This window comes from Chiloscyllium plagiosum, unplaced genomic scaffold (genome assembly GCF_037043375.1).
Source record: "Chiloscyllium plagiosum isolate Xiang-an unplaced genomic scaffold, Cpla_swu_hap1 HiC_scaffold_42, whole genome shotgun sequence".
Taxonomy (NCBI): Eukaryota; Metazoa; Chordata; class Chondrichthyes; order Orectolobiformes; family Hemiscylliidae; genus Chiloscyllium; species Chiloscyllium plagiosum.
The window spans coordinates 6206178-6219747 of record NW_028270180.1 but is presented as its reverse complement, the minus strand read 5'-3'; the positions used below and the strand labels follow the sequence as shown (position 1 = coordinate 6219747).

Below are 13570 nucleotides of genomic sequence, written 5' to 3'. Positions count from 1 at the left end.
AAATGCAACCAATTGAAATTATCCTCAGACCGTATTGTAAAATCAAGGTGTTTATTTCCAAACAAAATGGCAAATTCATCAACCGTCACCTGCTATAGAAGGGCATTACTAAATTGGAAAGAGTTCAAAGATTTACCAGGATGTTACTGGGAATGGAGGGTTTAGGTTATACAGAGAGGCTGGGATTTCTCTCACTGGAGCAGAGGAGGTTGAGGGACGGCTTTAATTGAGGTTTATAAAATCATGAGAGGCACAGAAGAGCTGAATAGCAAAGGTCTTCTCCCTAGAGTAGGGGAGTTCAAAACTTGGGGGCGTTTGTTTACGGTGAGAAGAGAAAATTTAAAAGGGACCCAAGAGACAGGTTTCTTTCACACGGAGGCTGGTTCGTGTGTGGAATGAACTGTCAGAGGGAGTGGGGGGTGCAGGTGCAGTTCCAAAAGTTAAAATACATTTGGATAAGTACATGGATAGGAAAGATTTAGAGGGATATGGGCCAGGAGCAGGCTACTGGGACAAAGACCGAAGGGTCTATTTCCACGCTGTATGACTCTATGACTAAGATGTTGCTTGACGACAACTCAAAACACTCAAAGCTCAACAGAAATCTTGAGAAGGAGACAACATCTTGCGAGAGTTGCTGGGGTTAGGTAGCAGGAGCTTGCAAGGTTCCAGGAACACATCATGGAAAACATTCAGCATCCAATGGTCCTTCGAGTCTGCACTCAATCTGCCCCGGTACATGGAAGCACGGGAACGGTCCGCCTGACGGAGAGTCCAAGACTAGGGGCAGTGGGCAGCCAGGGGATAAAACACTGCAAAACTGCTTCCATCTCACCAGCCTCCCAACCCAACCTCACTGACCAATCGCCTTCTACAGGGCCATTGTACCATTTGTATGGGGATAGCAGCTGCAGGGTAGCATTGGGATGGACTGCGATGCCCTACTTAGTTGAGTAGCTACCATTTCTGATTCAGTTTGTGAACGATCACAACGAGAGCTGGGTGCTCTGGAGCATGATGTTCCAGGAATGAGACAATACCCTCAATAGATCAGAGGTGGTAGACATTTGTCTGAAACTCAGCAGGTCTGGCAGCATCTGTTGACAGAGAAACAGAGTTAACGTTTCAGTTCCAGTGACTCTCTGCTTCACAGCTGTTCCTCAAAGGTCGATGCTACTTTCTCTCCACAGATGCTGCCAGACCTGCGGAGTTCCTCCACCTATTTCGGTTTCTATTTCAGATTTCCAGTATCTGCAGTTATATGCATTTTTTTGTTTAGAAATTTGACTCGAATTTCTTTGCCACGTTCAAGAAAAAAAACACTTTGTATGTAGACTGTGCTGAGGGTAAGAGCTGAAAAATATGTTGCTGGAAAAGTGCAGCAGGTCAGGCAGCATCCAAGGAGCAGAAGAATCAACATTTCAGGCATAAGCCCTTTTTCAGGAAGGGCTTATGCTCGAAACGTCGATTCTCCTGCTCCTTGAATGCTGCCTGACCTGCTGCGCTTTTCCAGCAACACATTTTTCAGCTCTGATCTCCAGCATCTGCAGTCCTCACTTTCTCCCTGTGCTGAGGATAAGAAAGCACAAGAGAAAAGGCTGAACTAGCAGTTTTTAACAAGATTATTTCAATTCTTCTAAACATTTAAAGAAGGCTGCAGATCCAGGTAATAAAAAAAAACAAAGGACACATTATTCCTTCATTTGGGACATTCAGGAACTGCAGCTAATGAGCTGCCAGAGAATCTAGAACAAGACGGAGTTCGACAGCAGAAGTGTACTTCAAATGAGAGTCAGGACCCGCTGCGGAGGTGCAGGTTCAAGCCTGGGGTCTCCTTTACTAGAGTGTCTCCTGAACACATCCTGCCATTAGCAGAATGCTTGATATGACGGCAACTCCTTGAATAAATTCCTGCAGTCATCATTTCCTTTCTGGAGCAGGGGGTGGGGTGTTTACTGATCAGAAGGGAAGGTAGGTCAGATTCCACTCAACTTTACACCTAGGTTGGGCTGGGAAACCGATGACCCAGTTAAATGTGATGACTGACTCCTTCCCTCCAAAGAAGGGCAAAGTCCTCTCCCTATTTTATCTGAAAGCCAAACTTTCTCAAGGCCATGCCAACTGCTGATCCCGAGTGGGTTCCACGTAACACTACACAGCTTCGGAACTGTGACAGCACAGTAGGAGCCCAGTCAGCCGGTCATCTCTTTGATAGCCCACCTGGAGTAGCTCGCTCAGGCAGCGTTTCCCCAGAACGCAAGGGCTGAATCCTCTAAAGGATTCAAAGCAATTTTACGGCCATTTAAAAATTACACTGAACTTTTCAACTTTAGCAGATATTTTCCAACCTGTGAGTACTGTGAGCAGATCTGGGCCCCGCACTTTAGGAAGGGTATACTGACTTTGCAGGGAGTACACAAGACCTTTACCTGGATTTCAGGAGGTTACGTTATGAGGAGAAACGTAACAACTAAGGCCTGTTTTCTCTCAAGATTGAAATCTTCAGGATATTCGGAGGGTCAGTGTGGACTCAATGGGCTGTATGACCTGTTCCCACACTGTAGGGATTCTATGTTAACAGGAAACAATGTGGTAGATAAAGATTAACTATTTCCACTGGCTCAAGAACCAGGAGTTTAGTCTGAGAATTAGGGCCAGAGCAATCAGGAGAGGCGTTAGGAAGCACTTCTACATACAAAAGGTGGGAGAGGTTTGGAACTCTCCAACAAAAAGCAGGGAATGCTGATCAGTTAGTAATTTTAAATCTGCTAACTTATTTTTTGTTAAGCAAAGGTATTAAGAGATTTGGGCCAAAGCTAGGTATTGAAGTTAGGCCAGAGATCAGCCAGCATCCCATTGAATGGCGGTGCAACAGACTTGAGGGACTAAATGGCTTCCTCCTGTTCCTATATTTTTCATTAAATGCTCAAGACCAATAATTGGTTCTTCAACAGTTTTTGTTCTTCATGAGAAATGGGCATCACTGCAATTCTGTTCCACCCCTAAATGCCCTTGAAGTGAGCTTTTCTGGGCCATTTCAGAGAGCAGTTGAGAGTGGATCTTACTCCAGTAAGTCTGGACTCACTAGTAGACCAGACCAGGTAAGGACAGCAGCTGTCACTCCCTGAAGCCCAAGTTTTTACAACAATCATAATCACGGTCATGGAGGCTTTATACTTCCAGATTTTGAAACCAGCTGCAGTTGTGGGATTTAAACCAAATGCCACAAAAGCATTAGCGTGGACCTCAGTATCACCATTCCAGTGATAGTACCACCACACAACCATCCCTGTGGTGTTGCTTCTAAACTTTGCTGTAATTTTATATCCAGTGGGAGGAGGGGAAGGGGTTGGATTCTGCAGATTTTCACCGCGTTTTCGAGGGTTCCTGTCAATAGGAACATTGTGAACCAACCACAGAGGGAGACCACTCTCCCCAGCCTTGTTCACAATGCCACAGCCGCTACCCTGGAAGATTTGCGCAAGTTAGGTAGGCATCGACAGAATGGCAGGGTTCATCCTCGAACTTGTCACCTTTGGAAGCAAAACTCACAGCAACCTCCCACCCATAACAACGGGACTGCTTTCTCCTGAGGCTGCAGGTTCTCAGTCTCATGGCCCTCCAGCTCCCTCCTCCAGGATGTCGCTGCAGCACTGCACAGTTGGAGGTGTCTGTTTTCACAAATGACATTAAACCGGCTCCCTGTCTAACTCTGCAGGTGGATGTAGGAGATCCCCACGGTACTAGTTCAAGGAGCGTGTCCATAGTGTCCTGGCCATTCTTTATTCTGCACTGAAAATCACAAAGCCGGAACACTCTCACCATCAGCATCATCGGCAGCTTGGAGATAGTGAGGACTGCAGATGCTGGAAAGTCAGAGTTGATAAAGTGTGGAGCTGGAAAAAGTACAGGTCAGGCAGCATCAGAGGAGCAGGGGAGTCAACATTTCAGGCTCCAACCTGAAACGTCGACTCTCCTGCTCCTCTGACGCTGTGCCTTTTCCAGCTCCACACTTTATCGATTCCATCTACAGCAGGTACACTGCAGCGGTTCAGGAAGGCAGCTCACCACCACCCTCCCAAGGGACAACTAGGGACGGGCAGTAAATGCTGGGCCCAGCTACTGTTGCCTACATCCCGTGAATAAAAAAAAACATTAATTGGTCAACATCACATAACTGTCTGTGGGATCTTGCTATGCACAAATTGGCTGTTGTGCTTCCTCTAATAGTGGCTACCTGACAGACGTCACTGACTGTAACGCACTATATTTTGTCTTCGATAAAATCAACTCGGAAAAATAATTTGGGACAAACTTCAAGAGAAACCATCAATTCTCAATGAGTTCATCGTCACTGGGGGAAGGGGAGCAAAGAAGTGCTCTAAGCTCTGGGATCAGCACAGCAAGATATCCTGGGCAGATTACAAACGAGGAAGATTACCCACAGGCAGCACCGCCTCTGAACATTTGAGATTTCAGCCCACAACATGGAAAGCATCGAGGGAACAGCGTTTGTGGAATCCACTGCAAACATTGTGGGAATTATTCACAGGGCAACAACCAGCTGACATAAATAAAAAACTTGGTTATCTACAGAAAAGACACCGCAATGTTTAATGCTTGCAATATGTTTGTGTACTTAAAATGCAGGCTTCGGCTCCAGTAAATAGTTTGGGAATTCTTTCTCAACCAGCCTGACTGGCTTTGAGAAGAGATGGTAAATTGAGAGTTAAAGCTGAGGAGAAAGTAAAACACAGCAAAGAGGAGCAGGAGTAGGCCATTCGGCCCTTTGAGCCTCTCTCTGTTGTTCACAGTGATCATGGCTGACCATTCAACTCAAAAGTTAGTTCCTCTTTTCTCCCAGATCCTTTGATCCCTTTAGCCCCAAGTGCTACATCCAACTTCTTCCTGAAATCATACAATGTTTTGGACTTGACAGCTTTCTGTGGCAGAGACTTCCAAAGGCTCCCCACTCTCTGGGTGAAGAAACCTCCCCTCATATCAGCCCGAAATGGTTTATCCCATGACCTTAGACTGTTCCCCCCACCTCCGATCATCTGGAACATCCTTCCTGCATCTATCTTAGCTAGTCCTGTCAGAGCTCAATCGGTTTCTAGGATATACCCCCTCTTTTTTCTAGACTCCAGTGAATAGAGGCCTCACCAATTCATCCTCTCCTCATGCATCAGTTCTGCCATCCCAGAAATCAGTCTGATAACTGCTGCATTGTCCTTCCTTGGATAAGGAGACCAAACTGCATACAGTACTCCAGGTGTGGGCTCACCAAGGTCCTGTACAACTGCAGCAAGACACCCCAGCTCCTGGACTCGAATTCTCTCGCTATGAAGACTGACCTACCAGTTACCTTCCTGACCGCCTACAGCACCCTTACTCTCAGCGGCTGGTGTACAAGGAGACCAGGCCTCAGTGCACATGCTTCTCTCTTAACTTCTGACCATTTGGAAAATAATCTGCCTCCTTGTTCTTGCTCCCACAGTGAAAAACCTCATATTTCTCTTCATTGCTCTGCATCGGCAGCATATTTGCCGACTCTCTCAGCTTGACCAAAGCACACCAACAAGATGACTTTACCAGACATCGGAGTGGGTGGTGAAAACGCCATCTTTCAGTGATTCCGGTGACATCCAGCGGACTGGCAGCAATCCCTTCCCTCCTTTCCGGTAATAATCTGTCTCGTAGATGTCACGCGTCATCCCGAAATCTGTGGGAGGACAAACATTTCAGAGTGGTCTCAGTGATTCACTTCTACCAAACGGAGCCCAGAAAAGTTTACTCTTCGAAAAGTCAAATTTTATTCACATAATTTTAAGAGATATGGCATAGACGTTGGTTCAAACAATCACCTTCTCCTCACTGTGCAGATCCTGAGGGAAAGGGAGGACTTCAGATGCTGGAAAAGCGCAGCAGGTCAGGCAGCATCCAAGGAGCAGGAGAATCAACATTGCAGGCATAAGCCCTTCATCAGGAATCGGGCTTAGGCCCAAAACATCGATTCTCCTGCTTCTCAGGTGCTGCCTGACCTACTGTGCTTTTCCAGCACCACACCCTTCGCCTGTGCAGATCCTGCCTGGGTCAGTGACAGGTACTGACTGCCCATTCGGTCTATCCCTCGCTTGTCCACGTTTTTAAAATTAATAAATTTGTTCTTGGGATATGGGCCTCGCTGACTAGGTCAGTATTTAACGTCCAACCCTAAAGAGTCAACCATGTTGCTGCAGGTCTGGAGTCAGATGGAGGCCAGACCAGGTAAGGATGACAGATTTCCTTCCCTTTAGAACATTAGTGGACTAGATGCGTTTTTGATAAAAATTGACAGCGATCACATGGTCATTTTTAAACTAGCTTTTTAATTCCAGATTTTGTTTTAAGTTGATTTCAGATTTTATGACCTGACGAGGCAGGAATTGAACCCATGTTCCCAGAACTTCAACCTCATGCTTTGGATCAGAGCCTCCTGTATGTGCACAATTGTGAGGTGAGTAAACAGTTGAGTCCGATTTCTTGCCCAACATCCAGGAGACAGGAGCAGGCAGGACCTCAAAGGAAAGACAGCTCCCTCTGACAGTGCAGCACTCCCTCAGTGACCCTCCCAGAGTAGTACCTATGTTTCAAGTTGAGAATGTTCACTTTTTTCCCCCATTTATTTACAGGATGAGGCATTTCTGGCTGTGCCAGCATTTATTACCCATCCCTAAATGCCCAGAGTCAATCACATTGTTGTGGGCCTGGAGTCACATGCAGGTCAGACCAGGTAAGGACGGCAATTTCATTCCATTAGTGAGGCAGTTGTTTTTTTTTTTTTTACTGACAATTGATTCATGGTCATCATTAAACTCTTAATTCCAGATTGTTATTGAATTTAAATTCCATCATCTGCCGTGGTGAGATTGGATCCTAAGTCCCCAGAACATTACCTTGGTCTCTGCATTGATCATCTAACGATAATACCACATCACCTCCCCTTGACTAATCCTTGGGACAGATGACTAATCTTATGAAGGAAATTTGAATAGGTTAGGCCTACACCCACTGGCATTTGGAAGAATGAGAAGAGATCCTATTCAAATATAGGAGTCGGAGGGGACAGAATAGGGTGGACACAAGGAGGCTTCCTCCTGGATAGGCGATTCGAACCAGGGTCACTGGTTTAGACAAAGAGGTGAGGAGGGTTTGAGGACAGAAACGAGGTGGGTTTCTTTTTTTCAAAGGTCTGCAAGCCAGTGCAATTCTCTTCTGCAGAAAGCGATGGAGTCTGCGTCACAGAACCAAGTCTTTGTGACAGACGAGGGAGTTGAGGGTTCTGGGGAAGTGGGGAGGAGACCACAAGTCAGTCGTGATCTTATTGAGTGACAGGGCAGACTGGAAGCTTATGTTCAGTCTCTAGAGTGGGGCTTGAACCTGCAACTTTCTGACCCAGAGCCAGGGTTACTGCCAACCAAATCACAGCTAACACCACACAGTGCAATACAGACAAACAACCCAGTTAAATACTGCTTCTCAAAAGTGCTGCTGGCCGGACTTAAGGGTCAGATGACCCAGGGATTCACAGCTGTTGCAATGTGAAAAACCCACCTCCAATCTTCACCGTATAATCCTCAGCCACCATGCAGTTCCTGGCCGCCAGATCCCGGTGGACAAACTTGTTAGCGTTGAGGTAAGACATGCCATCTGCAATCTCGCCTGCCATCTGGGTCATCTTCTTCAGGGTGGGAGGTGGCTGGCCTGGGTTATTCTGTTGGAAGATCCAGTGAAGAACTGAAGCATCCAATAACATAGTGTCTGTCCTTGTATTAAACCCAAGCTCGGTATCAACTGGCTCCTGCACATCTAGTTACAGTGGACCGACCTCCAACTGGAATTGGAAAGCCTGGGTTGTTGAGTTAGAACACCGGCTTTTCCCCCCAGAGCTACACACTTCAGTAAAGGTCAGTTCAGGAGAAAGGAGAACATTAGCCCACTGCACCATGCAGGGCACGGTAAAGCTCTCCCTACACCACCCGGACATGCTTCAGACTTGCTCTTTCCTGTGCTGGAGTATAAACAGTGCCTGTTCTCATCTAGCGATTGCTCTGCAACTACACTGCTGTTCCAATATAGAGGGTTTGCATGGTGTTGGAAAATGAGATTCCAACAGGCTGTTTGAGAGCAGGGGCAGAACCTACAAACCTGCATTTTAGTGCAGGGCTCCGTCCTGCAGAGCAACAGACAGCTGACATCTTTTGAATGGAGACTGCTGGTGAAATTACTGACGGGTAATGGATGTTCGCAAAGTATGATGGAAGGATTTGCAGAATTGAATCATAGAATCCCCTGCAGTGTGGAAGCAGGCCATTCAGCCCATCAAGTCCACACTCACCCTTCGAAAAGCAGCCCACCCTGGCCCACTCCCCCCACCCCATCATCCCTGTAACCCTGCATTTCCCATGGCTAACCAACTGCACAGCTCTGGACACTATGGGCAATTTAGCATGGTCAATCCACCCTAACCTACACATCTTTGGATTGTGGGAGGAAACCGGAGCATCCAGAGGAAACCCACGCAGACACGGGGAGAATGTGCAAACTCCACACAGGTAGTTGCTCGAGTCTGGACTCGGGCCATGACCCTGGCACTGTGAGGCAGCAGTGCTAACCACTGAGCCACCGTGCTGGCCTTAGCTCAGACAATTGCCTCAGACTCCGAACTGACTGCTTTATAGCAGCACTGCGAAAGATTTGGAAATAAGGCACCTACTCCTCACCCTGACCAAGAACGAGGAGCAACTTGTTACACATCAATCTTCCTGCTGTTTGTCTTTCAATCCCTACTCTTGCCAAAAACCCAGTTGACCATTGAAACCATCCAGGTGCTCGCAGAAGGGGCAGGAGACATTCAGCAGGTCTGCAAGCTCTCATCAGCTGAAAACAAATCACTGATTGACATGTTAAGAGACACGCTGAGTGCTTCCAGCATTTTCTGTTTTCATTTAAGAGTAATGCTCCAACAAGGAGCTTGGGAGAAGAGCTGGGGAATTTATTGCCGTGAAAATTGTATGGGAAATGCCAGCAATTCCAGGATCCCCACTCACGGACACACCATCCAAACTTGGGAATCTCCCAAGCACCTGGAGACAAACTTGACTGTCTGGACTCTAGTGATTCAAGGTAGCAGCTCACCATGGCCAGCACCTTCCCAACAGGAACAGGAAGGGTAACAAGAAGTTGCTTTGCTGGTGATGCTCCCAAGGTTGACTTACTGGACAAAAGAACAATAAGGGAGGGACAGAGCAGGGGAAACAGGAATTCTGAAAATTAATGGATTTATTTCAATGATTACATTTTAACAAGACCCCATGTCGGCTGATGCTCAGGAATGCTGCCTACTTTGGGGCAGTTAGGCCACTCCCAATTGCACCCGATTGCTCATGGGTGACTGGGTGGGGTTCAACAGTCTGTGGGTCACTCACCTCTGCATCAGGTCGGAGTGACCGCAGGTAGCTCTTCAGGTCTCCACGGGTCATCAGCTCCATGATAACCAACGTCGGCTGCCCTTGCGACACGACACCGAGCAGACGTACCTGAGATATCCACAGGACACACAGTCAGGCAGGTCCAACACACCTCCCACACAGTAAATTACATTACATTACACACCTTAGGACATTTTATTACATGGAAGACGCAAGTTGTGTTGAAATCAGTCAACTGCTGTACAGATACAGACACAAAGCCAAAAGGAAGGAACAGGAACAAGTTATTTGGTAAGACTATTCTGGCATTCAAAGTGATTATGGCTGAGCCAATTATGGCCTAAATGTCACTTTCTGACCTGCTTCCTGTCACCCTTTGGCAGTAATACATCACTGTACTAACCCCCACTACCACTCCAAAAGAAGGAAGCATGAGGGAGGAGGTGTCAAACAATCGACTCATCATGAAGCAAAGGACACTTTTACATCAGTACCATACCCCAGCATTATAGTCACACCCACCAAAACTGTACCCCAAAGTTATTCAGCGACAAACCTGTCCCCACCAGTACTGTACCCCAGTGTTATACAGTGACAGACCTGTGCCCACCAGTACTGTACCCCAGTGTTATACAGTGACAGATCTGTCCCCACAGTACTGTACCTCAGTGTTATACAGTGACAGACCTGTCCCCACCAGCACTGTACCCCTGTGTTATATAGCGACAGACCTGTCCCCACTAGTATCGTACCCCAGTGTTATACAGTGACAGACCTGTCCCCACCAGTACTGTACCCCAGTGTTACACAGTGACAGACCTGTCCCCACCAGTACTCTACCCGTGTTATACAGTGACAGACCTGTGCCCACCAATACTGTACCCCAGTGTTATACAGCAACAGACCTGTCCCCACCAGTACTGTACCCCAGTGTTATACAGAGACAGACCTGTCCCCATCAGTACTGTACCCCAGTGTTATACAGCGACAGACCTGTCCCCAGCAGTACTGTACCCCAGTGTTATACAGTGACAGACCTGTCCCCAATAGTACTGTACCCCAGTGTTATACAGCGACAGACCTGCCCCCACTAGTATTGTACCCCAGTGTTATATAGCGACAGACCTGTCCCCACCAGTACTGCACCCCAGTGTTATACAGTGACAGGCCTGTCCCCACTAGTATCGTACCCCAGTGTTATACAGTGACAGACCTGTCCCCAATAGTACTATACCCCAGTGTTATACAGTGACAGACCTGTCCCCACTAGTATCGTACCCCAGTGTTATACAGCGACAGACCTGTCCCCAATAGTACTGTACCCCAGTGTTATACAGTGACAGACCTGTCCCCACCAGTACTGTACCCCAGTGTTATACAGCGACAGCCCTGTCCCCACCAGTACTGTACCCCAGTGTTATACAGCGACAGACCTGTCCCCACCAGTACTGCACCCCAGTGTTATACAGTGACAGACCTGTCCTCAATAGTACTGTACCCCAGTGTTATATAGCGACAGACCTGTCCCCACCAGTACTGCACCCCAGTGTTATACAGTGACAGACCTGTCCCCACTAGTATTGTACCCCAGTGTTATATAGCGACAGACCTGTCCCCACCAGTACTGTACCCCAGTGTTATATAGCGACAGACCTGTCCCCAATAGTACTGTACCCCAGTGTTACACAGCGACAGACCTGTCCCCAATAGTACTGGACCCCAGTGTTATAGTGACAGACCTGTCCCCAACAGTACAGTATCCCAGTGTTATACAATGACAGACCTGTCCCCACCAGTACTGTACCCCAGTGTTATACAGCAACAGACCTGTCCTCCACCAGTACTGTACCCCAGTGTTATACAGCGACAGACCTGCCCCCACCAGTACTGTACCCCAGTGTTATACAGGGACAGACCTGCCCCCACCAGTACTGTACCCCAGTGTTATACAGGGACAGACCTGCCCCCACCAGTACTGTACCCCAGTGTTATATAGTTGACAGACCTATCCCCACCAGTACTGTACCCCAGTGTTATACAGTGACAGACCTGTCCCCACCAGTACTATACCCCAGTGTTGTACAGTGACAGACCTGTCCCCACCAGTACTGTACCCCAGTGTTATATTGTTCAAAATCTTATCCCCTGATATATCCAAATTTGGAATACACTGCCTCCATGATACTACAGGGCTCAGCAGAGAAATGTTGTCTGGAATCTCGGTCTCTTTATACATACCACATGATGACAATTGAACTCTTTCATCACCGATGCCTCATTGAGGAACTCGATTCGTTCGCGCATCGTGGCTGACTCATTGACCGTTTTGATGGCGACTCTCGTCTCCGGATCCCCCTTCACCACACCCTTGGCAACGCCCTCGTAAACCATCCCAAAGGAGCCTTGGCCCAATTCGCGGGTCATGGTGATCTTCTCGCGTGGGACCTCCCACTCATCCGGCACGTACACTGGATCAAATAACAAAGACATTTCACAGGAAAGTGCCCAATCAAACACTGCAGCCACACCTTACAGGAAGGTGCCCTGTGCCCATCATGGCTGTTCTAGGTTTTCAAAAGAGTCACCCTCCCATCTCCCCACATACCTCCGCATCTTTCTAAATATTCACCTATTTCTTTTCACAACACTCAATCCATCCTGTCCTTCAGCAAGTTTCATGAGAACATCGACTGATGAAGCATCCAGCTGGTTCACTAATGTCCTTTAGGGACAGAAACTGCCTCCTGACCTGGCCTGCCTACACGTAACTCCAGACCCACAGTAACGTGAGTGACTTTTTGCTGCCCTCTGAAATATCTGAGCAGGCCACTCTGAGGCCACACAGATCAGGCCTTGCCAGCGATACCCACATGTCATATAAGATTGAACAAATAAAAACAAGGCCCTGAATCACTGCAACACTGTGCAAAACAGAAGCTCTTATCTCCCCTCTGATTTTCCTGCCAACATCTTTAATCTCTGGTTACCATCACTCCTGCCCATATAAACATGGTCCTCCTACTTACTCCACAAAGACAAGTTTGAACATCTCTATTAAGACTTCACCTTCTCTGATCAAAAGGAGACCTACTCAACAGACCGAAGTAGACACTGTCTTGGCACTCCTGCAAATTTCACAACATTCGAGACCACGTTTCAAAAACAGTCATATTTGGGCATCATAAAATAGGGAGGACGTCAGTGCCCATTGGCCCACAATTAATTCAGGTATTCAGTGGGCAGAGGGTATGCCCAGGGAGGTGGAGATCAAAATAGCCTAACAGAATGGTGGGGGGGGGAAACAAACTAGGCCGGTCAAATGCATTACTCCTGCACAAAAGCAAAATGTTAGATGTTACACATCTAAACTGCAAACAGGAAGTGCACAGCAGGTAATGCAATCTCTGTGCGGGGTGGGGGGAAAGAGAGAGAAAGTATGCTCATGTTCTCAGGGTAGTTGATCTAGTGGTTGCCCTGTGACACTCACCCTCCCCACCACCCAAATCCCAACTCACCCACCACCAAGCCTTCACTCAGAGGAGGGGAGCAGTGTAATTTTAGATTTCGCCCAATACTCACTGTCAGCAGCACTGAAATACTCTGGGTTCACAGAGGCGTATAGAACTCCATTTGGAAGTCTGTCACTATTTCTACACAAGAGAGAGAGAGAGACACTTGTTAATAAACCTGCAGGCAATATCACAATGTCAAATATTTTTACACTGAAAGACACCAGGCAATGCTATCCATTCATGTTGGGAGAGGGCCCCAACAAGAGATTTCTTCATTAAAAACTAAAACCCTTAGAGTGGGAATCGCTACCAATGATCATAATTGGATCTTGATTAAAAGGACAGGCATCAGTTAGGGTCAAGAGGGAAGAGTGGTATCTAGAAATCCTCAGCTGATTGCCTCGATTCCACCTTCAAACAGACAAAGTACGTGTCAGATGTGAGTGCGATCCCATGAACACTGAATACTCCCCTCAGTTACAAATGTCACTAATTCCCTTGGTGCACGTTAAAGTGATAAAATACAGACAGACAAGCACCCGTTCCTGCCCTGGCCAGATTATCAAAATATAAATAGGTTTTTGCCCA

At 47.3% G+C, this 13570-nt stretch overlaps 1 protein-coding gene across 1 annotated transcript in view; it reads right to left on the bottom strand.

The window, feature by feature from the left end:
* igf1ra (insulin-like growth factor 1a receptor) overlaps nt 1-13570 on the bottom strand; it is a 333589-nt gene that overhangs the window by 14209 nt on the left and 305810 nt on the right. The window contains exons 15-19 of the mRNA XM_043680420.2: nt 13050-13120; nt 11709-11938; nt 9468-9578; nt 7594-7753; nt 5593-5722 (exon numbers count right to left, since the gene is read on the bottom strand). Coding sequence (XP_043536355.2) covers nt 5593-5722; nt 7594-7753; nt 9468-9578; nt 11709-11938; nt 13050-13120 — 702 coding nt within the window. The remainder of the gene's footprint in view (nt 1-5592; nt 5723-7593; nt 7754-9467; nt 9579-11708; nt 11939-13049; nt 13121-13570) is intronic.